The 24,941-nt window shown below is 35.9% G+C and overlaps 1 protein-coding gene across 2 annotated transcripts; it reads left to right on the top strand.

Moving 5' to 3' along the window:
- Positions 1-4,218: 4,218 nt before the first annotated feature.
- Positions 4,219-8,789, top strand: LOC114301062 (alpha carbonic anhydrase 7). 2 transcript variants are annotated; one of them, XM_082891674.1, is made up of 7 exons: positions 4,219-4,687; positions 4,803-5,020; positions 5,193-5,302; positions 5,418-5,532; positions 6,423-6,587; positions 6,706-6,759; positions 8,510-8,789. In XM_082891674.1, the coding sequence occupies exons 1-7, from the start codon at positions 4,594-4,596 to the stop codon at positions 8,579-8,581; spliced, it is 828 nt and encodes a 275-aa protein (XP_082747800.1). In that variant the 5' UTR covers positions 4,219-4,593; the 3' UTR covers positions 8,582-8,789. The 2 variants fall into 2 exon arrangements, with proteins under 2 accessions (XP_082747800.1, XP_082747799.1); XM_082891673.1 differs by having other exon boundaries at positions 4,379-4,687; positions 5,379-5,532.
- Positions 8,790-24,941: the final 16,152 nt, after the last annotated feature.

Genomic DNA, 24,941 nt, shown 5'->3' on the forward strand with positions numbered 1-24,941 from the left:
TTAAAAAAATCGGTAATTGTTAATTTTCAGCAACAATTTAAAAAAATTTTTACAAAAAATGTCACTAATTATAAGTTTTAGCGACAGTTTTAAAAAAAAAATTACAAAAAAATTTCACTAATTTTCAAATTTGAACAATGGTTTAAAAAGTTCGTCACAAAAAAGTCACTAATTATAAATTCTGGCGACAATTTATAAAAATCATGACCAAAAAAAATTAATTGTTAATTTTTAGCAACATATGCAAAAATCTTCAAAAAAAAAATATATATATGTTTAACGACAATTTTATTAAAACTTATTTTCAATAAAATTTGATCATAAATAATCCAAAAATATTGCGACTAGGAACGGCAACGGGGCGGGGCGGGGCGGGGTAGGGCCGGGGACTACACTCCCCGTCCCCGATTCCCGAAGCTACAAAATTCCTCGTCTCCAACCCTGATCCCTGACAGGGAACCCATCCACCTCTCCCGTCCCCGCCCCGGCCCCGTAACGGGGATCGGGTTTTCCCGACCCCGAATAATCCCCATACAAAACAACAACAATCAACAAAGAAGATGAAGAGTAGAGAGGAGAGGGAGAAGAGAGAACCACAGATCTGTTCAAAAAAATCATAGATCTGTTCAAAATAACCACAGATCTGTCAAAACCCTAATAGAAAAAATTTAGATATGTTCAACAGATAAAACCCTAACAACAAATCAGATCTGAATCCATATATATATATATATATATAAATTGATCAAGATTTTTCAAAAAAAAATCATCGATTTGTTCAAAAAAACCACAACACAAAAGCGAATGAGGATGGCGATCGGTGGTGCTGTGATGAAAGGAGTGTTGTGCAACAAATGATGGCAATCAGTGGTGTGCGACGACATTGGTAGCGGGATCGGTGGTGTGCGACGACGGTTGTAACCGGATCGGTGGTGTACGACGACGGTTGTAACCGGATCGGTGGTGTGCGACGACAGTGCTAGTAAGAGAGAGAGAGTGAGAGATGCTGAGAAAAAGGAGATCGCTGGCGGCGAGTGAAGAAGATCGGCAGTGGAGTAGAGAGAGAGAGAGAAAAGAGATGAGGGATTCAATGAAAAAGAGAGGCTGAAAATGAAATTTATAAATATATTATATATACAGGCCATGTTCGGGGATTATTCGGGGGTAGGGCCGGGGTTGGGGAGCCTATCCCTGTCCCCGGCCCGAAAATCACCGGAGATTTAATTTTTAATACCATCGCCGGCCCTACGGGGAGTAATTTTCGGGAAAAACCCATTCCAATCGGGGTCGGGGGGTCAAGTCCTTATCGGGTTGGGTTCAAATTATCATCCCCAATTGTGACCTATTAATAATTTATTCTAATCTTTTATCATATTCAGACGTGGCCAGAATCACATGTTCAATAGTGTTCTAGATTTATTCCATACCATTTTTCTACCTCACTCAAGTTTAGCTCATATAATATAAAGAGATAATTCCAATAACTCTTAACACTTTTAAAATAATATTTAAAATGTAGAAGAACAGTAAGAAGGGCTGACTTTCCTTTAATCCGTGATCAGATTAAAGAGTACTGTTGAATTTGTGGCGGTACATTACGGATTCCGTTTTAATATTCTGAATCATTTTATCTGTAGAACTCATCGAGTACTATATGTCTATTAAAAATTACATTGATCGGATATCAATAGTTATATGATCAAATCAGTTTTGTATAAAAAAAAATAGACGAGTTCTACACATTGAACGGTTTAGATTATCCGATCAACGTGTTTCTTTACAGCCATATAGTACTCGACGAGTTTTACACATTGAATGATTCGGATTATTAAAACGGTGCCTGTGGTGGGCTCTCACGAGCCCAACAATACTCTCCAATCCGATCACAGACTGGAGGGAAGCCCAGCCCCGATAAGAAATTGTAAATAAGTTTATAAATAAGCTACAAACTACTAAAAAAATGGTAAATCAAGGTGAAAAAAATCAACATAATTATAAAAAATTCAAGATATATTTTTTTGTTTTTGATGATAATCACTATTGAGAAGGTGATGTCTTATGTTTCTGAGTTTTTTTTTGTTGATTCTTTTTCCTAATGTATCACAATATATGAGTCTTTAGGAGGTTCAAAGTAAACGAGACCGTAAGGACTGGTGGTTGAGATCTGTCGGATAGACCCACTTTCAATCAATTATACTCCTAAACAAATGAACAACGTATAATTAGGATAGTTTGGAGTGATTTAAATAAGGTCTCTTTTTAATTTTTTATGAAATGTGAGTTGGGTATGAATTGGGTTTGAAATGATGTGATAAAAATGTAATGTAACTTAAATAAGATGATGTGACTTAAATAGGATAGTGACTTTTTAATTTTTTTAAGTTATGACAAACAAGACCTTACTCTTAGCCCCGATTTGGTTTTCCTTTTAGGCTAAAAAATACAAAAGAACAAAAAAAAAAAAAGTTAAAAAAATCAAAAAGCCAAAAAATTACAAAAGGAAAAAAAAAAAAATTGTCATTCTAAAGTCAAAAAGCCAAAAAAGCCAAATAAGAAAACCAAATAAACAAAAAAGTTCCAAGCTAAAAAAGTAAAAAGAAACTAAAAAGCTAACTAAAAAAGTCATTGCCAAATGATCCCTTAAAAAATAAGCAATAAGTATGATTTTAAAAAGGAAGCCTTTTTGATAAGTCTTCTTACTAAGAGTTTTATTCCATCTAATTCATATATTTTTTTTGACTATTTCATTAGATCCTATTTGAGGTAAGAAGACCAAAACATCCACAATCTCTCCTGTCCCTATTAATGTTGATATTTAATGTTAATTATCATTATATTTTGATAGTTCCCATGTATTAGGATATTGAATGTCATTATATTCATATTAATTTGAAATGAATTTCTGTCATTGTGTTGTTAATTATATCATGTAATTGAAATAAATATTCATATCATTATATTCATTTTAATTTAAAATGAATTTTTCTCATTGTGTTGTCAATTACATAATATGAATATTCATACTAAAACATGCGAATGTAAACATTCACATCACTACATGTGAAAAAGAATGTGTTGTCAATTAAAAATATAACATGTTGTGAACGTTTACATTACTACATTCGATGAGAGAGAATTTTTTCAAAAGTTGTTGTGAATGCTCATATCAGATGAGAAAGAATGTTCACATTATTTTTAATGTATTGTCAATTAAAAATAAAAAGGTTCATATGTTGTGAACGTTCACATCACTACATTAGATGAGAGAGAATTTTTCAGAAAAGGGTTGTGAACGTTCACATCAGATCAGAGAGAATGTTCACATTATTTTTAATGTGTTGTCAATTAAAAATATATTTACATTATATAATAATATAACATAATAATATCAATGTTATTTAATTTGTGTATGAATTTTTCTATGCCTTGATCCTTTCCCCTCTCTCTCCTCCCCTAATATTAAATATAAGGGTATAAGAGTCTAAGAAAATAGTGTAAATTAAGAAAAAAGACTTTATGGAATAAAAGTATAAATACATCGAATTAAGTGGATTAAAAAATTTCTTCATTAACTTTTTAGGTTATAACACTCTAAATGAAATTTATCAATAAAAATCTTTTTTAAAAATAAACTGTTATTTTTTTTAAGATAACGTTATCCAATCTCATGAATTAGATTTTTTTTTATATAAATAAAATACTCGAAAAACATTAAAAGTTAAATTGTTCAGATTATCAAGTAGACTCCGAATAAATCTGCATCTCCCTAATTGGATCCTTCAAATCCAATTTCTGAACTGGATGGACGCTTCATCTAAGATTTTTGGGTACACTACAAATATACCCTCAAGATTTACTTAAAGTATATATTATTTTTCGCGATTTAAAAAATTACAAATACCCCTTTATCATAATTTTTTATTTAATAGAATTAACTAAAAAAATAAAATTCATAATTGATTTCCTATATAATAATAAAATTACCTAAATTATTAATTGAAACATATTTCTAACATCATTAAAAACTGTTAATTGATTTCATGATTTATTAATAAAAGGGTAATTTTTTATGAAATTAGAAATTTCATGGGTGAAATGTAATTTTTAAAATCACAAGAATAATTCGTATTTTAATCAAATCTTAAGAGGTATAATTATAATTTATTCCATTTTCCATCAATCTCCTTCATGTTCGCTTACTCGGTTACCTTTTTCTTCAACTTTTACTTTTATTTTTGTATTATTTTTTATGTTCAGCTTAGCTTACTCGTTTTCCTTTCCATACTATTCAAATAACAATTTCACATTAAAATAAATAAATAAATAACAATGTGGCCACACACTTTTATTTAAACATATTCCTATTTTCATACATGCTATATTCCTATGCTTAAACATATTCCTACATGTTGAATTCAAGAACCTTGGAGGAAATTCCCCTTTCCATCACCACATAATATAAAGACCCTTATGTGCAGTGTTATATATAAAGACATACGAGAGGCCTCTGATCTTAAAATCTCTTATCAAACATTCTGACCAGTCTCTCACACCTTCTCTCACCTTCAATATACTTACCTATCAAATTCAAACATGAAGCAACAAAGCAGCTCCATTTTCATTTTGGGGTCCATTCTCATTTTGCTTCTTTTCTGGCAAACAACATCAGTCAAAGCTCAAGAAGTTGGTAATGGCCTACACATATATATGTGCTTGATTGTTTTCAATTCATTTGATTTTTGTACCTTAGCAATATGTATTGCTGGTTTTGATGTATTCAATGTGTGAATTGAATGGTGCAGAGGATGAGAACGAGTTTGATTATGCCAAAGGAAGCGAAAAGGGTCCGGAGCGATGGGGAGAGATAAAGGAAGAGTGGGCAGCTTGTGACCATGGAGAAATGCAGTCTCCAATCGATATGGTGAATAGGAGGGTGAAAATAATCAGAAAATCAAGGGAGTTTGTGAAGAACTACAAGCCTTCCAATGCAACTGTCAAGAACAGAGGTCATGATATATCGGTGAGGAAGAAATTACAAACCCCCCGCCCCAAATATGAGCCCTCCAATGCAATTGATCTTCATTTGTTGACAGAAGACATGAATTAATGTTTTTGTTACATGGGTTGTTGAAGTAACTAGCTAGCAGTCACATCTTTTATATTTATACTAAATTTCATGTCCATATATGTAGGTTCAATGGACTGTTGGTGAAGCTGGATCAATTAAGATCAATGGCACTGAGTACCAACTCCAACAAGGCCACTGGCACTCCCCTTCAGAGCACTCCATCAATGGCAGAAGGTCTCTCTCTCTCTCTCTCTCTCTCTCTCTCTTTCTCTCATAGTAGTATTTTAGTATGTATCAACAACTAAGGAAGGGTACAATTAATGTTTGTGAATAATAATAATAATAATAGGTATGCAATGGAACTGCACTTGGTCCATGTAAGCCCACAAGAGAACGGAGAGGATAAGATTGCTGTCATTGGGGTCCTCTACAGGATTGGTCGACCTGACTCTTTTCTCTCTCAGGTAATCATATTCATTATCGAACCTCACAAACATGGGCAGAGCATGATGTCAAATGACAAATCTTTTTTTCTTTTTCTTTTTTTTTTTTTTTTCCCCTTAAACTTTTACTACTCGTCAAATTTGATGCATTATATGAACTATGAAAATCTTGTAAGCTTGTCAGGGAAATTAATTAGGAATAGATCCTTGTCCTCATTTTGATGCATTCACTAAACCTTGTCCTCATTTTGACCTGAATTAATTTCTAGGTGACATTTTTTAGAAACATTGGTTAGATTTGCTCATGTTTCTTAAACTAGGAATAGATCCTTCTGCACATTGCCCACCCAGTTTATCAAAGCGACCAACTATATTCATTGGTTGGATCTGGTCATGTTTCTTACACCACTTTACTTTGTATTGATTAATTTTTTTTTTTGTTTAAAAAATAGGACAAATTATACTGGTAGTCCCTGTATTTTGTTTCTTACGTCATTTTGATCCCTATACTTTCAATTGATTTAATTTTGATCCTTAATTTTAGATTTTGTCTTAATTTGATCCAATTGATAATGTCGTTAGTACTTTTGATAGAAAATTATCACTGAATTAGCTGAAGTTAACTCACTGACTTGAGTAAATTTATAATTTATTTGAAGTTAACTCACAAATATCACTTGTGTCCATATTTTCTATTAAAAAAAAAAATACTAAGAGTTGTAATCAATTTGACCAAATTGAAATAAGTAACAAATTCAAGGTTAAAATCAAGCCATTTGAAATTACAATGACTACGGGCATAATTTGCCCCAAAAAATGATGTATAATATAGATTCTAAGTCTTATATAATTTTATTTCTTTTTTGTTTTTTTTTTGGTTTCTAATAGGTTGTGTTAACTTTGATTTTCAGTTGATGAGGAATATATCAGATATGATTGATAAGAAGGAAGAGAGACACTTTGGGGTGATTGATCCAAGAGAAATTAAAATGGGTGGTAAAAGATATTACAGATACATGGGATCACTCACTGTTCCTCCTTGCACTGAAGGTGTTGTTTGGACCATTAATAAAAAGGTAAGGCTTCTCATTAACCTTTAAGGTTCCTAACTAGCCATAGCTTTTACCTGGTCCTTTTCTCTTTCAAAGCCTGTACAATGACATCTTTAACCTAATTTCAATTATTTTGAATTAGGTGATGACTGTATCAAGAGAACAAGTGAAGTTACTCAGAGAGGCTGTTCATGATGTAAGTAGTTATAACTGTGTTACTCACTACAAGAAAAAACACCTTTGGCTTTAGTCACCAAAAGTCTAATTTTTAGTTTCCCCGACTAAATTTTTTAGTCGCCGGTTTTGTCGCGAAAACATGGTCGCCGGAGGTATTGGCGACCAAAAAAGTTTTAGTCAGCAAAAAACAAGTCTTTAGCGACCAAAGTTTTGGTCGCCAATAGTCAATTACACTTTTTAAAATTATATATTTAGCGACTAATCTTTTAGTCACCAATAGTCAATGAAACGCCGACTAAACCGTTTAGTCGCCAAAAGAAACACTTTTGGCGACCAATAATTTTTGTCGCCAAAGGTTGTTCGGTGAAAAAAAAAAAACTACTAACTTTTTTACTTTTTCTGAGATCCGAACCAACAACCTTCCACATTCTAAACCTTCAGCAACACACTCTCTCCACTATGCCACTACAACATCACATGAATATATATGCAACATATATTATTTATATACTATATTGACCCGTATTAATATAAAACTATATATATGAACATAATTATTTTTATTCAAAATATAATTTATGTAAAAAATAAATTATTTACTAAAAAAAAAATGAGAGCACTTTTGGTGACTAAATCTGTTTTTTAGTTGCCAATTCTATAGTTTTGGCTACTAGTTATTTTTTAGTCGCTAAAAAAAATAATTCCCGCCTAAAAATAACCACTTTTGGCGACTAAACTTATTTTTAGTCGCCAAAACCTCCACTTTTGGCGACTAAACTGAATTTTAGTCGCCAATTGTACACTTTTAGCTACTAATTTTTTTTAGTAGCCAAAAAGCTTCACTTTTGGCTACAAAATTTATTTTTGTCGGTAAAACACGTATAATCGGCGACCAAACTATTTTTTAGTCGCCAAAACCTATACTTTTGGCTACTAAATTTTTTTAGTCGCCAAAAACCTTCACTTTTGGCTACTAAAATTTTTTTAGTCACTAAAACCCATATAATCGGCGACTAAACTGATTTTTGGTCGCCAATAACTACACATTTGGCTACTAAACTGTTTTAGTCGCCAAAAGTCTTCACTTTTGGCTGCTAATTCCATTTCAGTCGCCAATTCTGCTACTTTCAACGACGAAAATTCAGTTTTTAGTCACCAATTCTGCTTTTTCTTGTAGTGACTTGTATAGATAATTTACACAAGTAACAGAATAGAGAGTGAGTGGATTTTGTGTTGCATCCTCTCTTTCTATTGTACAAATTTTTGTGCAAGTAGACTCTTTTAAGAATTTTGTTAACGAATGTTCTAAACAAACTTGGTAGCATGTTTGAAATTGTTTTACATTTTTTTACGATAGTGCGTGCAATAAAAATGTATAACTATTTTAAATTTCATTAACAAAGGCTTTTTTGTGCACTCGTTAACAAAAGAATTTTTTCCCCAAAATATCTAATTAAACTTTGTAAATAATTACTTCATTACTGATTTAAAAAAAAAATAAAAAACGATACATTTCAATAACATATTTTGAAAATATCTCAAAAATGAAGTATAGGATATAGATTTAAATTTGGTGTGATGTGGAATACATTAAAAATAAATTTGATCTGCACATTTTATTTTCAAAATACATTTTTGTTGATTTAATTTATGATATATAGAGTGCAATAAGTAATTATTGCTTTAACTTGTTATGATTATATTTCATGTCAATAGTTCTAAATTAATGAAGGCATTGACATATATTTCATGATTGATTTCATTTGCAGTACGCAGAGGAAAATGCAAGACCACTACAACCACTCCACGATCGAGAGATCTACCTCTATAAGCGCCCATAGTTTCTAATACGGAGCATAAATACAAAGAGTTATTAACACACATTATTGTTACCATCCACCTTTCATTTGTTATTATTACTTTTTATATTTTATTTCTAGCTGGAGGGCATGAATACATAGAACAAGATTAGAATGGACATTTTTGTTGTGAACTCTCTCCATGTATTATCATTCTTTCTCATTTTAATGAAAACATTTTGGAGCTTTATTTAGCCGTGTTATCCAACTTGTGCTATTAACCATATTATCGTAATTTTTAGTGGGCATTAACAAAAAATTAAGTTTAGATATGCCTTTGCATAACAAATCCAGTTTCAATAAGCCAAATCTTATCGTAATTTTTAGCTAATACTATACCAATCTGACAAAAGTCACTAATTCGGCCTGTTAGGTCCCTAAGTCTTGTCAATTCCACGAACAAACTTGTGTAATCGAGTTGTAATTTCTATGCTGCTTTGTGTTGCTCGCTCGAGCGAAGAAGGCCTCGCTCGAGCGAAGGACTGCGTCTGGCTGCAAACCTGAAAGAGGTCATTGTGCGCTCGAGCGAAGCATTGGAGGCTCGAGCGAAGAACTGCGTCTGCATACAAACCTGAAAGAGTTTATTCCTCGCTCGAGCGAAGAATTTATGGCTCGAGCGAAGGTACTTATGGAAGTCACGCGAGATAAGCTTCTCGCTCGAGCGAGATAAGCTTCGCTCGAGCGAGCTTCAGAATCCGAAATTCTATAAGTAGTTGGTTTCTCCAAACTTTAGGATTACTTTTTAGATCTACTTTGAGATTTTCTGAGGTTTTCTTATGGAGAGATTTTTTGTGAGTTTTTCTTGATATTTTGAGAAGAGTTCTTCACTCATGATCTAAAATACATACATCAAGAAGTTGGTTACTTTATATTCAAGAGAGAGTTTTCTTCGGTGGATTTTGAAGATTCAAACGTATAGTTTCAAAAGGCGTTTGATTCTATACGTAGTCGTTAAATTGACAAGTGAGGTTGTGGAATCAACTTCAGGATTGATCAGTTCCGAGATGAAGTCGTGGAAAAAGAGTTACAGAAGATTTGTAGACAGATTGACTGAGTTGGGTAATTTGTATGATATCTTTGTAATCTTTTTACTTCAGTAGTGGATTGATTAGTGGCGTTTCGCCCGTGGTTTTTTAATCACAGTTGGAGGTGTCCAATTGTGGTTTTTTCCACGTAAATATCGTTTGCGTCGATTTATTAATTATTCTGAAAAACAAACAATCTAAATCACTTTCGTAAGTGCTTGTTGATTTAGATTGTGTGTTTTGGATTTTTGGGATTTGGAATATTTTTAATCTTGATCTAATCACGAATCACTTAGGATTTTCAATTGGTATCAGAGCGGGTCACTCTTTTTTTTAAAAAATATAGGAGTGTGATTTTGTGTGACTAGTATTATGGATTCTATTCGTGAAGGTAACTCGACCCATAGACCACCTTTACTCGATGGTACAAACTATTCTTACTGGAAAGCTCGTATGAGAGCATTTTTAAAATCCATCGATGAGAAAGTCTGGCACTCTGTGATCTATGGGTGGAGTGAACCTACTATCACCATTGATGGTGTTAATATTCCTAAACCCCTTGATAAATGGGACACAATTGATTACCAAAACTTGAGTTGGAACAGTAAGGCTCTCAATTCCCTGTTTTGCTCCGTCACACCTGAAGAGTTTCGACGTATCTGCACGTGTGAGGTAGCAAAAGAGGCTTGGGACATTTTGGAAACGATTCACGAAGGTACGACTTCTGTCAAAAGGTCAAAACTTCAACGTCTCACCTCCGCTTTTGAAACCCTTTTTATGCGCGATGAGGAGACGTTTGATGATTTCTATGCAAAACTTAGTGATATCGTGAATTCCTGTTTCACACTCGGGGAAAAAATCCCGGAAGCTAAAATTGTTGGAAAAATTTTGAGGTCTTTACCCGAGAGGTTCCAACCAAAAGTGACAGCCATTGAGGAGGCTCAGAATGTTGATACCCTCAAGCTTGATCAATTGGTTGGAAACTTGCAGACTTATGAAGCACACTAGATTTCAAAGAAAAAACAAAAAGAAAGTGTGGCTTTCACTAGTGCTCATGAGTCTGCAAAAACTCCGGAGGCTGAATTTGATTTAGAGTCTGAGATGACGGCTATGTTTACTAAACAATTTAAAAAATTTTTGAAGAAAAATAAGCCTAATTTCAGAGACCCTATTTCAAAAAACAAGAGTAATGAAAAACCCAAAACTTTTCCACCAAAACTTGCTTCAAAAACTGAAAAGAAGATTGTAAAGGGGCAAGGGGTCAAGTGCTATGAATGTCAAGGTTTTGGTCACATTGCCCTTGAATGCCCTTCGAAAAAGAATCGAAAGAAAGTCTACACTGTAACTTGGGATGATGAAAGCGGGTCGGAGCAAGAACCCGAAGAACCTGAATCTGGAGAAGACGGGGATAGTGCTTTCATGGCATTTTGGTCTACTTTGACACCACCTCCTCCAAAGCCAGCAGAGTTAGCTCGTGGTCAGAACTTGCATCTTCCTCCCACCTTTGATGGGAGTAACTACCTGTTTTGGAAAATCAGAATGAGAGCTTTTCTAAGAGCTTTTGATCCAGAAGGCTGGCAGGCCATTGAAGAAGATACAGACAGGGCTGACAATCCGAGCAATCAGAGAGCCCTGATCACTATTCGTGGAGCAATTTCTACTGAAGAACAGCAACGGGTTGTTCGTTGCACAAAGGCTAAAGAGGCATGGGAAATTTTGAGCCAATTCCATGAAGGAGGAAATTCACATTCACCACCATCCAGCAACTTTTCAGTCTTAGTTGCTAGATTGGAAGAGGCAAAGGAGAATAAAGAGCAAAAAGAGGATGATGAAACATCTGATGACAATGATGAGATCAATGGCGATGAACTACAACAAGCTTACGAAAAGCTATACGAGGAATCTCTGAATTTATCCAAAACCAACGACAAACTCTCTCTCAAGATCAAAACATGTGAGAGTGAGAATATCAGACTGAAAGGAGAACTTGTAGCAACAAAGCAGAATATCGTCAAGATCTCGAGTGACAGGCAAGACTTATGTGGAAAATTACTATCCTGTGAAACTGAAAGGAATGAACTTCTGAAGGTGTATTCCACATATGAAGAAAAGCTTGAAAGTCTTGAGCTGTCACAAGCCAGATTGGAAGAGATAGTCTGTCAAAAGGATGAAGAGCTTCGTGTTGCTAGAGCCATTATTGCCATGTGGAACAAAGGTTCCAAATCTTTAGAAGACATCCTCGGGTCTCAACAAATGGGTTGCGACAAAAACGGGTTAGGCTATGGTGCAACAGCTCACAAGGGACAGGCCTCTACTTCACATGACAAGAAGACTCAAGCAAAGGGAAAATTGAAGGTAGACCAGGCTGATCTCTCTCTTTGTCTACCTAAAGCTGGTAAGATCAACAAAAAGGAGGTAAAACCGGTTTTTATTTGTCATCACTGTGGTAGGTATGGCCACATTCGTCCTTATTGCTATGAATTGTCTAGTAAGGTGTCTCAAAAGAGTAGAAATTCAAATACTTTTTGGGCTAGGAGACAACCTTACATGTCTAGGCGGAATACCAAGACTAAAAAGATTTGGGTGAGAAAAGATGATTTGACTTGTTTAGTTGTTCACACTGCTCTAAAAGCACGTGATTCACACATGTGGTATCTTGATAGTGGGTGTTCTCGTCATATGTCCGATAACAAATCCTACTTCACCTCCCTTGAAAACTATGAAGGAGGAATTGTTACCTTTGGAGATGGCAGCACTTCGAGAGTCATTGGTAAGGGCTCTATAAGTGTTGCTGGTCTTCCCAAGCTAGATAATGTTCTACTAGTTGATGGTCTTAAAGCAAATCTTTTAAGCATTAGTCAAATGTGTGATTCCCATCATGAAGTATTGTTTTCAAAAAATAAACGTGAAATTTTGGATAAAAAGGGAAATACTGTCTTACATGGGGTTTGAACATCTGATAACTGCTATGGGATTGTTACTACTAATGATCTCACTTGTCACTCTGCCATCATTAGTAACATTGACCTGTGGCATCAAAGATTAGGTCACATGAACTTCAATGACCTAACTAAGATAGCCAACAAAGAGCTTGTGAGGGGAATACCTAAACTGGGTAAGAATTTGAGCCATGTGTGTGGACCATGTCAACTTGGAAAGCAAACCCGTGCCCCTCATCAAAAGGTGAATAGCTTTACAACCAAACGTCCTCTCGAATTGGTTCACATGGATTTAATGGGTCCTACTCGCACTGAAAGCATCGGAGGTAAAAGATACATTTTTTTAACTGTTGATGATTTTACTCGATTTTCATGGGTAAATTTTTTAAAGGAAAAATCTGATACGTTTGATGCTTTCCAGGCCTTAGTCTTTAAAATCCAGAATGAACAAGGTATTTCCACTGATCGTATCATAAGAATCCAAACCGATCATGGTCGTGAGTTTGAAAATAGTTCGTTTTCGAATTTTTGTGATATACATGGAATTAAGCATGAATTTTCAGCACCCATTACTCCACAACAAAATGGAGTTGTTGAGAGGAAGAACAGGATAGTTCAAGAAATGGCTAGGGTCATGCTCCTTAGTAAGAAACTTCCTCCAAAATTTTGGGCCGAAGCCATAAATACTGCTGTTTATGTCATAAATCGCGTGTATTTAAGGCTCGGCACTTTACAAACTCCATATGAATTGTGGAAGGGCTTGAAACCTAATGTAAAATACTTTAAAACTTTTGGGAGTAAGTGTTACATCTTCAAAGATAGAGAGCCTTTGGGAAAATTTGACTCCCGAAGTGATGAAGGTATTTTTCTAGGGTATTCAACCACTAGTAGGGCTTTTAGAGTCTATAAACTGCGAACTTCATCTCTAATGGAATCTATCAATGTGGTTATAGATGACACAGGTGCACCTACTCCAGCAACAAATGAGGATGATAATGATGAGTCTCCAATCTTGGATACGGAATCACAAAATCAAGGAGAAGGTGCAGACCCATCACAAGAAATGGTTACCGAACCATCCTCACAGGTAAGGTCAAGTCCAAAGAGTGCTCCAAGGGACATCACTCCTGTTGCCCCTGTCACCACAAGTCCTGAGCTTAAACCATCAGCTAGGGTGAAACTGAATCATCCAGCTCAACAGGTGATTGGAAGTGTCTCGGATCGAATGAAAACCCGAAGACAGATTCGGGATGAGGTATCACATATGTGTTATGTTTCTTTAATTGAACCTAAGAATTTTAAAGAGGCCTTGCTAGATGATAGTTGGGTCAATGCTATGCATGAAGAATTAGGTCAATTTGAACGGAACAAAGTTTGGACTCTAGTTCCCAGACCTAGAGACATGAATGTGATAGGTACTAAGTGGATCTTTAAAAATAAATCTGATGAGAATGGTACAGTTGTTAGGAACAAAGCTAGGTTGGTTGCTCAAGGCTACACACAAGTAGAGGGTGTTGACTATGATGAGACGTTTGCCCCAGTTGCACGTCTCGAATCCATTCGTATTTTACTTGGTGTTGCATGTTTTCTTGGCTTTAAATTGCTTCAAATGGATGTGAAAAGTGCTTTTCTGAATGGGTACTTGAAAGAAGAGGCATATGTTGAGCAACCAAAAGGGTTTGAGGACCCTAAATGTCCTAATCATGTCTACAAGTTAGACAAGGCTTTGTATGGATTGAAACAAGCCCCTCGAGCTTGGTATGATAGACTCACTACATTTTTTCTTGATAATGATTTTCAAAGGGGTAGTGTGGATAAGACTTTCTTTGTGAAACATACTAAGTCTCATATTCTTGTTGCTCAGATTTATGTTGATGATATTGTGTTTGGATCCACTGCTGAACATCTTGTGAAATATTTTTCGGATTGCATGACACATGAGTTTAAGATGAGCATGATGGGAGAGTTGTCTTATTTTTTGGGTCTTCAAATTAAACAGTCTCCTTCAGGTATATTTGTGTCTCAGTCTAAGTATGCGAAAAATCTTATGTCTAAGTTTGGTCTTGAGTTTGCCAAACATGCACACACTCCCACGAGCACCAGTCTTCACCTCTCCAAAGATTCCTCTGGTATTGATGTTGATCCTACCCTTTATAGGAGTATGATAGGGAGTTTTTTGTACCTCACAGCCAGTCGTCCTGATATTGCTTTCAGTGTAGGTGTTTGTGCCCGTTACCAAGCTAGTCCTAAAGAGTCTCATCTACTTGCTGTCAAACGCATCATTAAATATGTTAATGGGACTTTGGGGTATGGGGTTTGGTTTTCTACTGATACTACAGCTGAGATTACTGGTTTTTCTGATGCCGACTGGGCAGGGTGTGCTGATGATAGGAAAAGTACATCTGGGGGGTGTTTTTACCTTGGGAATAATCTGGTTTCCTGGCATAGTAAAAAGCAAAATGCCATCTCTCTTTTAACTGCTGAGGCTGAGTACATTGCTGCAGGGAGTTGTTGTGCACAAATGCTGTGGATGAAACAAATGCTTCATGATTATGGGATAGAACAGAACACTCTTACTCTTTTCTGTGATAACACAAGTGCCATAAACATTTCAAAAAATCCTGTCCAACACTCTCGCACCAAACACATTGACATTCGTCATCATTTTATTCGAGAGTTAGTTGAAGAGGGCCTTGTTGTTCTTGAGCATATTCCCACTGAGCATCAAAAAGCTGATATTTTTACAAAACCCCTTGATCTTCTTCGGTTTGAGTTCCTTAGAAAGACCTTGGGTGTCATGCTCGATCACTAGAGTGTTACTTGTTACTTGAGTAGGTGTCAGTGTTTTGCCTTATGTATGCTTGGATGTCATAATCTCATTATCATTGATATCTGTTGTACTTGCATCTAACTTTTTATATACACTACTCATGCTGCTTACAAGATCTCATTGTTCAGTGGTCATAGCTCATTTTGAATGCCCATGCTCATTAACCCCATGATCTCATTCTGTACACATCCTTGAGATTAATTGTTGCAGGGGTTTCCGCACATGTGATCAAAGTTCTCTATGGACAACTAACAGTGTTTCTTGTACTTTTACAGTGGAACTGACCGATACTAGCATATTATGGGTGATGTTGAGTCTCTTAACCATCTACCATCTGTTTTCACTTCCACGGTTTCTCCCTCAGTTCCTTGAAGCCCGGGCATTAGGAAAAGGCTACCTCAGAGGCACCAACCAGGCCATCCTTTATGATTTCATTCTTCTCTGGTTTGGTTTCCATACTCTTGAGAGTGAAAGCCACCAGTGAGTGCCCACAAGAAAGAAAATGTAAAAAAAAAAAAGAGACTCTTTGATTGAGGGGGAGCCTCCGCTTTTACTCAACAAATACCTCGTGATTCCTAGTGGTTTGACTTTTCACTGTATTGTTGAGTTACTCTTGATGGAGGTCCAGCCATCCGATCACTACTAGGATTAACTCTAGCTCAGTGACCTCTCATGGCTTGCACACACACACGTTTTATGTGAGCTCTCATATTGGCTTTTGAGTTGTACATTCTCATGTAGCTTATGATCATTGATTATATTTGATCTGCTTTGCTCATGATTTCCAGTGTCATTTTTTTTTAAAATTGCAAGTTCGCAGGATTCATGAATTGCGGATTATTTCATCTTAGTATTCCCTTTTGGCTAAATATGATCATCTATTTTTGTTTCAGGTCTCACCTCTTGATTTTGAGTATTGTGTTGTTTTTATTTTATTTTTTAAAAAAAAAAAAAAAAATTTGGCTTGTTTTTTTTCTTTCTTGGCTCGAGCAACAATTGCCTCGCTCGAGCGTGCTTTTGCCACTGCATTAGACCTGAGAACATGTTTTTTTGGCTCGACCGACCCATTCTTAGCTCGAGCGACCGCCTGGGCATTTTTAGCTCTCGATCGAGCGAGAAAGTATTCGCTCGAGCGACCTGTCGCGGTTCAAATTCTGAATCTGTGCCTATTCAGTTCATTTTTCCCCCCCCTTTCGTCTTTTCTCTCTCTCTCTCTCTCCCCTAGGGTTTTTTCGTGGTTATCTTTGCTGCGATCTTCTGCTATTTTCCCTCTTGATTTCGGAGTTTTTTTTTGGTTCTTCATCTTCTCTCTCCGTTTCTGGTAAGTTTTTTTTTTTCTTTCTTCGTTTTATTTATTTATTTTTTTTCGTATGGTACTTGGGTTGAGATGTGGTTGTAGTTTTTCTTTGTTAGCCTCTAGGTTTTATTTTTGTTGGTTGTGGTTCTTCTCTCTAATTTTCGAGCCTCACTCTTGCATCTAGGGTTCATGATTTTGTCTATTGCACTCTCCATTGTGCTTAGGGTTTACCATTGGGGTTTTGTTAGAGTTTAACATTGGGGATTTTATTTACATATACATATATTGCCATTATGTGATTGTAATCTGTTTTCTCTCTATTGTTTCATACATTGATGTTTCGATTCTATAATGGCTGTAATATCTTGTTTTCTCTGTGGCTGATTGTTTGTCTCTTTAGCACTGCTACTCATTTCATTTCTTTTATGCTACTGTTACGAGTTTCACTGCTTTTCTAACCCCTGTTGGACTAATTTGTTTTGATTGGCTCTTTGTGTTTTGTTTTGGGGGTTTTCTGGTGTTGTTTATTGGATGTTCCTTGTCTTTCTGGGCTCTTGTCTATGTTGCTCTGCTTGGGTTGTATTAGTCATGGCCGAGTCATCCAAGCGCCGTAAAGCTACGGTTTCTCGTTCTTCCTTCAACTCTGAAAAGTTCCCATCTAAAGAAAAATCTAAGTTGTTTAGGGAGTCTTTTGCTTCTCGTAAAGCACATTTAGAGTGCAATATCCTCCCAAATGCCTTTGAGGTTCTTCCCATTCGGTCTTTATTTGATTCGTTAGGCGGAGATCAAGTGTTGCATTTCTCCGGGCCACAAAATTTGAGTCTCATCCGGGAATTCTATTGCAATATCCATTCCATTCGCAAAGAACTTTCGGCATCCTTTGAGACTTGGGTTAGGAAGAAGTCACTTGTTATCACTGGGGATGTGTTTCGGGTTTTACTTGGTCTTCCTGAAGTTCGTAATTGTCATTTTCCGTTTCTTACCCGGTCAGGTGTTGATTTTAATTGTGTTGCTTCTGAGTTATGTGGTGTTGACCGGACTTGGATCACTGGGGATCTCCTTCAGCAAAATGAGTTGCTTCTTAGGTTCCGTCTCTTGAATATCATCGTGTGTGCGAATCTTTATGTCACCACCCATTCCTCGCATATTACTCAGGACCAAGGTTATGTTCTGTATTGTATTCATCACCGACTACCTATTGACCTTCCGGAAATGATTGTTTCAAAAATGATTGGGGTCTCTGAGGGCAGAAAATCTTTGGGGCTTCCTTATGGGTGTTTGCTTACTCGTTTTCTCACTGCCCTTGATGTTCTTGTTTTTGATGATGATGAGTTTGCTTACCCTATCAAACCCATTACTAAATTGACAGTCTCTCAGAGTCAGGCTCATGTGAGGGGGAGTGTGTCGGGGGTTGGGAGTTCTGGTGCAGGTAATGATGATCCCCTTGCCGAGGATGAGGAGTTTGAGGCCGCCAATGCCGGTGCCCCTGATCTTCCTGAGCTACGTCTTCGCTCATTTCGTGGCCAGCTACAGCACTTTGAGCAGTCTGTTACACGTCGCCTTGATCTTTTGGCTACACGTCTTGATGCTTTTGATGGCCGCCTTGATGAGCAGAGTGCCATGCTTGCTCAGATTCTTTCTCTTCTTCAGTTGCAGCAGCCACCACCATCTTCTCCTTCTTAGCTTTTGGCATATGCTTCTCTTGGACAGTTTTTGTTCTTACTTTGGCTAGTGTTTTTTTTATGCTGTATCTGCCTGTTGTTGTTTTTGGGTCACTCCCGGACAAAAAGGGGGAGTAGTTTTGGGGTACTCACTCCTGATTTTTTTTTGCAGATGAGCATTTGAACGTTTATATGATGTGGCTATTATTGATATGGATATTGGGTTTATATGTTGTGGCTATTATTGATATGGATATTGGGCGCTATATGTTTTTACGTTATATCTTGATGGTTTGTTTTGTTATGTTACATTTCAGGTTTGATGGAGTTAGATTTCATTACAGGTTTTCCTCAAGTTTGGTTTATTGTTTCAAGATGTTAGTTCCAGTTTGTTTTGAGATTGGTTGCATAGTTGGTTTGCCTTGAGTTGTAATCATCTTAGCTAGTTCGTTTGCTTTGAGTTGTAATCGTTTTAGCTAGTTCGTCTGTTTAGGAATTGTGTTAGGAAGTTTTGTCTGGGTATTGACAAAGGGGGAGATTGTTAGGTCCCTAAGTCTTGTCAATTCCACGAACAAACTTGTGTAATCGAGTTGTAATTTCTGTGCTGCTTTGTGTTGCTCGCTCGAGCGAAGAAGGCCTCGCTCGAGTGAAGGATTGCATCTGGCTGCAAACCTGAAAGAGGTCATTATGCGCTCGAGCGAAGCATTGGAGGCTCGAGCGAAGAACTGCGTCTGCATACAAACCTGAAAGAGTTTATTCCTCGCTCGAGCGAAGAATTTATGGCTCGAGCGAAGGTACTTATGGAAGTCACGCGAGATAAGCTTCTCGCTCGAGCGAGATAAGCTTCGCTCGAGCGAGCTTCAGAATCCGGAATTCTATAAGTAGTTGGTTTCTCCAAACTTTAGGATTACTTTTTAGATCTACTTTGAGATTTTCTGAGGTTTTCTTATGGAGAGATTTTTTGTGAGTTTTTCTTGATATTTTGAGAAGAGTTCTTCACTCATGATCTAAAATACATACATCAAGAAGTTGGTTACTTTATATTCAAGAGAGAGTTTTCTTCGGTGGATTTTGAAGATTCAAACGTATAGTTTCAAAAGGCGTTTGATTCTATACGTAGTCGTTAAATCGACAAGTGAGGTTGTGGAATCAACTTCAGGATTGATCAGTTCCGAGACGAAGTCGTGGAAAAAGAGTTACAGAAGATTTGTAGACAGATTGACTGAGTTGGGTAATTTGTATGATATCTTTGTAATCTTTTTACTTCAGTAGTGGATTGATTAGTGGCGTTTCGCCCGTGGTTTTTTAATCACAGTTGGAGGTGTCCAATTGTGGTTTTTTCCACGTAAAAATCGTTTGCGTCGATTTATTAATTATTCTGAAAAACAAACAATCTAAATCACTTTCGTAAGTGCTTGTTGATTTAGATTGTGTGTTTTGGATTTTTGGGATTTGGAATATTTTTAATCTTGATCTAATCACGAATCACTTAGGATTTTCACGGCCCCCTATTTTGTGGCATTTACTAGTTAGTTTTTTGAAAAATGTTTGTTTGGCATCATTTTAATTGATTAAGCTCTGGTCTTGTAACTAAGGAGACTTTTTTTTTTTTTTATGAAGAAGGCAATTCCCAGTTTAACATTAGCATTGCTTGTTCTAAAATATTGAATGAGAAGAAAAAAAAAAAAAAGTACTGAACTGAGGCGGAGATCAACCATTTATTTTTAAAGAAATGAGTTTGGTTGAATTTTTGGACTAGGAACTAATTGCCCTTCAATTATCTTAAAAATGTAGGACCAATTGAGATAAAGATTACAACTCATCTAATGGCAGAGAAATAAAGGGCAGGAGGGAGCATATGTGACAATCTTATAATCACTTCAAAAATACTCGATTTTGTAATGAGAATTTTTTTTTAAAGATCCTGGATATTAAGATCTTATAAGATAAAGGACATACAATACTTTCATAGTAGTTAAGGTTTCTCAATATTTTCATAGAGAAAATTCGACTCAGAGAAACTTTGCCCGATTTAGAAAAATTTTGCCCCGACTTAGAAAAATTTTGCAACTTGCAAACAAGTTGCCATGGACAATTTACCAAATTGTCCCCAAAACTGTGTATAAATAGGGGTTCAAGAAGGGAACAAATTATCAAGTGAGTGAGAAGCAAGAGCAAGCAAGTGAAGAGCATGAAGCCTTCACCAAGAGTCATAAAAAGAGTGTGAGTGAGGTAACGTTTGGAGAGAGACATAGCCTAATAATTTTTTTATTCAATGTAGTGAAAATTTCGCTGTCGTAGACTTAGACGATATGCCTAACCACGTAAATCTTTATCTGTTCTTGTTTGGTTTCTTATTTGTGTTTGTTTGTGGGCCTTGGGCACAACAAATTGATATCAAAGCACCCAAGTTGTAAAAAAATTGCTCCAAAGCTCTGCTTTTTGAATCTACCATGAAACCAACTTTGTCCGACCAAACTTTTGAATACACCAATTGACAAACTCAAGGCCCAGTTATCTTGAAGAAGGAAATAAAATTCTTGGTATGGAGATCAAGAGAGATAGAAAAAAGGTACAGTTTGTCTAACACAAACTCAGTATTTGAAAAAAGTGTTAGGCAAATTTGGCATAAATGGGAAAACAAAAGTTGTGAGTACACCGTTGGCCCATCATTTCAAACTTCGTGTTTCGATGTCTCTGCGCACAGAAAAAGAGCTCAAGCATATGGCTCAGATTACATATGCTAATGCAGTTTGTGCATTGATGTATACTATGGTGTGTACAAGGCCTGAAATCTCACATGTTGTTAGTATGGTGAATAGGTATATGCATGATCTACAAAAAGGACACTGGCAAGCAGTGAAATGGATCTTAAGGTATATACATGGTACAGTTGATTTGGGATTGAAGTTCTAGAGAGATAGCAGGCCCGGAAAAAATCTGATTGGATCTATGGACTCAGATTATGCTAGTGACTTGGACAAATGCTGGTCGACAACAAGGTATTTGTTTACCCTTGCTAAAGGACCTGCAAGTTAGAGATCAACGCTTCAGTCAACAATGACTTTGTTTACTACAGAGGCATAGTACATGGCAGTAACAGAAATATTCAAAGAAACCATTTGGCTACATAGATTGGTTAAGGACTTGGAGATTGTACAAGAGCTTGTGGAGGTTTATTGTGACAGCTAGAGTGCCATTTGTTTAGCAAAAAATCAAGTCCATCATTCTCACATCAAGCATATTGATGTCCAATTCCACTTCGTCCGAGAAATAGTAAATGAATGGGATGTTTTGCTTTAGAAGATTGGTACTGTAGATAATCCTACAGACATGCTCACTGAGGTGGTATCCGGGACCAAGTTCAAACACTTCTTGGACTTCACCAATATCTCTCTATAGTAAGTACCTTCAGGTACAATGCAGTGGACACTAAAGTTGAATGGAAAATCTTCACCAAGGTAGAGATTTGTTGAATAGAGTTAACTCAATTGTGTTAACTCATTGAGTTGGCTCCGATTCTAGAAGAGCAAATGGGCAAGTTGCATATTCTAGAAGCTTTCTAACTTCTTTGCATTGATTTTGGAGAGGCAACTTGCAAGCCAACTTGCAAGCAAGTTGACATGGCCAAGTTACCAAATTATCCCCAAAACTTTGTGTGTAAAAAGGGGTTCAAAGAGGGAACAAATCATCAAGTGAGTGAGAAGCAAGAGCAAGCAAGTGAAGAGCATCAAGTCTTCACCAAGAGTGATAGAAAGAGAGTGAGTGAGGTGAGGTTGAGAGAGAGAAATAGCATTGTAATTTCTCTATTCAATTTAGTGAAAATTTTGCTGCTCATCCGATCTAATGAACCACGTAAATCTTTGTGTGTTCTTGTTTGGATTCTTGTTTGTGTGTTTGTTTTTGGGCCTTAGGCATAACAGGAACAACGAAGGCAATGAACGATGAGGAAGAACTGAAACGCCATTGAGAGATCTCTGTACTTAGATTACTAGAATTAAAATTGTGTTCCCAAATCCTATTGCGTTGGACCTATCTGCTTGGCTGAATTACCACAGGTAGAACTCGAACCTCACCGGAAACCACCACAGGTGCGGTGGCTGCACCAAAAGCTAGCTTTGGGATGCTCTGTTCTCTACATTGCATTTGGGTCTCAAGCCGAGATATCACCAGAACTGTTCAATGAGATCAAAACTGGATGGGAAAAATCAAAAGTGAATTTTTTGTGGTTGTGAGGAGGAATGAATTAGAACTTGGTGATGGGTTCAAAGAGAAAGTGAAAAAGAGAGGAATGATGGTGAGAGAATGAGTGAACCAAAGAGAGCTACTAGAGCACGAGAGCGTTCAAGGGTTTCTAAGTCACTACGGTTGGAACTTAGTGTTGGAGAGTATATGCACAAAGGTTTCGATATTGGAGTGGCCGATGATGATGGAATAACACCTGAATACGAGGATGGTGGTGGAGGAGATGAATGTGGGTTTGAGGGTGGAGACATGGAATGGATTGATAAGAGAGTTTATGAAGTGGGAAGGATTGAAGAAGATGGTGGACGAGTTAATAGTAGGGAAGATGAGGAAGAAGGTAAAGGAGGTAGGTAGCATCGCCATGAAGGCGATGGAGGAAGGTGGGTTGTCGTGGTGGATTTTAATTTTTTGTTGATCAACTCGAATGTGATTCCTACTCTGAATTTGGATTTGGATTCAAATTTGGGTTTGGATTGGAGATCGTGATTAGAGTAGAGAGAGAGAGAGGAGATGAGAAAAGAGTGGGTTTGTAAAGAAATGTGATTATTCAGTATTCTCGGAGAATTTGAACTGATATATATATATATATATATAAAGAGAGAGAGAGAGACTGAGATGGGTTTGATTATAAAGAGTTCAACGGACACCATGTGTTGATCATGGGCAGCTTGGTCTTTTCGTTAAAACATGTCCTTATGAACACAGTATTTTGGGCGTGGATTTTTGGACAAAAAAAATCTAAATTTGGTTTATGATCTGTGCACCTTAGTTTATTCACATGTCCCTCATATATATATATATATATATATATTTGTTATTTTTTAATAAATTCCCTTTCTAAGTGTTTTTGTTTTTGGTTTTGTTTTTGTAGGTATTTCTAAGTGCTTTATTCCATCTAACTCATTTTTTGTTTTTAAATAAATATTCCATTAGGTCCTGTGTAATATAATATGACCAAATTACCCTTTTAACTGTTTGTATATATTTCCATTTTGAAAATAATACAATAAAAAATAACAATAGTCCCTCATTTTATAGAGAAAATCTCTTCCTCATTTTATGGAGAAAATATTTCCCTTATTCCATGGAGAAAATCTCTTCCTTATTCCACAGAGAAAATTTCTCACGTTTCTAAAATCTTAAATTGTCTACCTTCTGAAAATCTCTCATTAAATATTGATGGAAGCTTTCACACTATAAATATATGCTGGTAAATAATATTCCCTCGTAGAAGCATACACACACTCAATGTTTTATGAGTGTGTGAACATCAACATTGGTTGCGACTACCTATTTGTATTACAAAATTAATGTGCACACTCACATCTTTATATATACACTATGTTTGTGACCAAAATAACTCATTGTTGTTTATGCTAGTATGACTATTTTTTAATGTGAATATTAACACATTATTGTTTGCACTTATATGACTATTCATGAATGCAAATATTCATATTGATTAATGATGTGATAATCCACAAGAAGTAATGACTCCATACAATGTGAACATTCACACTATATAATAATCATGCAAAAATCATACAAACTCATATAATAATTAGTGATATGTAAACATTCAAATTATAGATGCGAATAGTCATACAATAATCAATGATTTAAGTGGATGTGAATATTCGCATTCACTGGAATACCCAACCAATAAGTATACACACACTGATACATAATACCATATCAATTCATTTCAAAATAAAAAGTTGAATCCAACTTTAATCAATTATTGAATAATTCTAAACATACGCAAATATTATTGAACATAAATCCCTATCAAATACATATCTACATACATTTACAAAACAAAAATGGTGCTAACCTTCATCCAACAATTCTAAACTTCGAAACCGCAACAATGAAAGAAAATAGAATTTCAAAGTTGCAACAATGAAATAAAATAGAGTTTCGAACCGCAACAATAGAAGAATATAATATTCGAATGTTCTCTACCCTTTGTCCAATAATTTTGAACTTCAAAACCGCAATAGTGGAAGGAAATAGAGCTTCAAAATTGTAATAATGGAAAAAAAAAGAACAAAAAAAAAAGAATTTCGAACTGTAACAATAAAAGAAAACAATATTCGAATGTTCTCTCACCACCGAAACTCATACAAAAGCGTATAATGGAAATGTATTCACTAATTCCTCCAAGATCTTTCATCACCAAAATTGTCAAAACAAAAAATAACAAAATATGAAAAACGTATATATCTTATTGTATATAATACATACTATTAAAATAGAACAAAAGATATGATAGTTCCAAAAAAATTATAAATCAAAATAAAAAAAAATCCTGAAATATAAGTCTAAATATATAAGATTTAATA

Source organism: Camellia sinensis, chromosome 10, assembly GCF_055761805.1.
Source record: "Camellia sinensis isolate YWXY chromosome 10, ASM5576180v1, whole genome shotgun sequence".
In the NCBI taxonomy this organism is placed as follows: domain Eukaryota; kingdom Viridiplantae; phylum Streptophyta; class Magnoliopsida; order Ericales; family Theaceae; genus Camellia; species Camellia sinensis.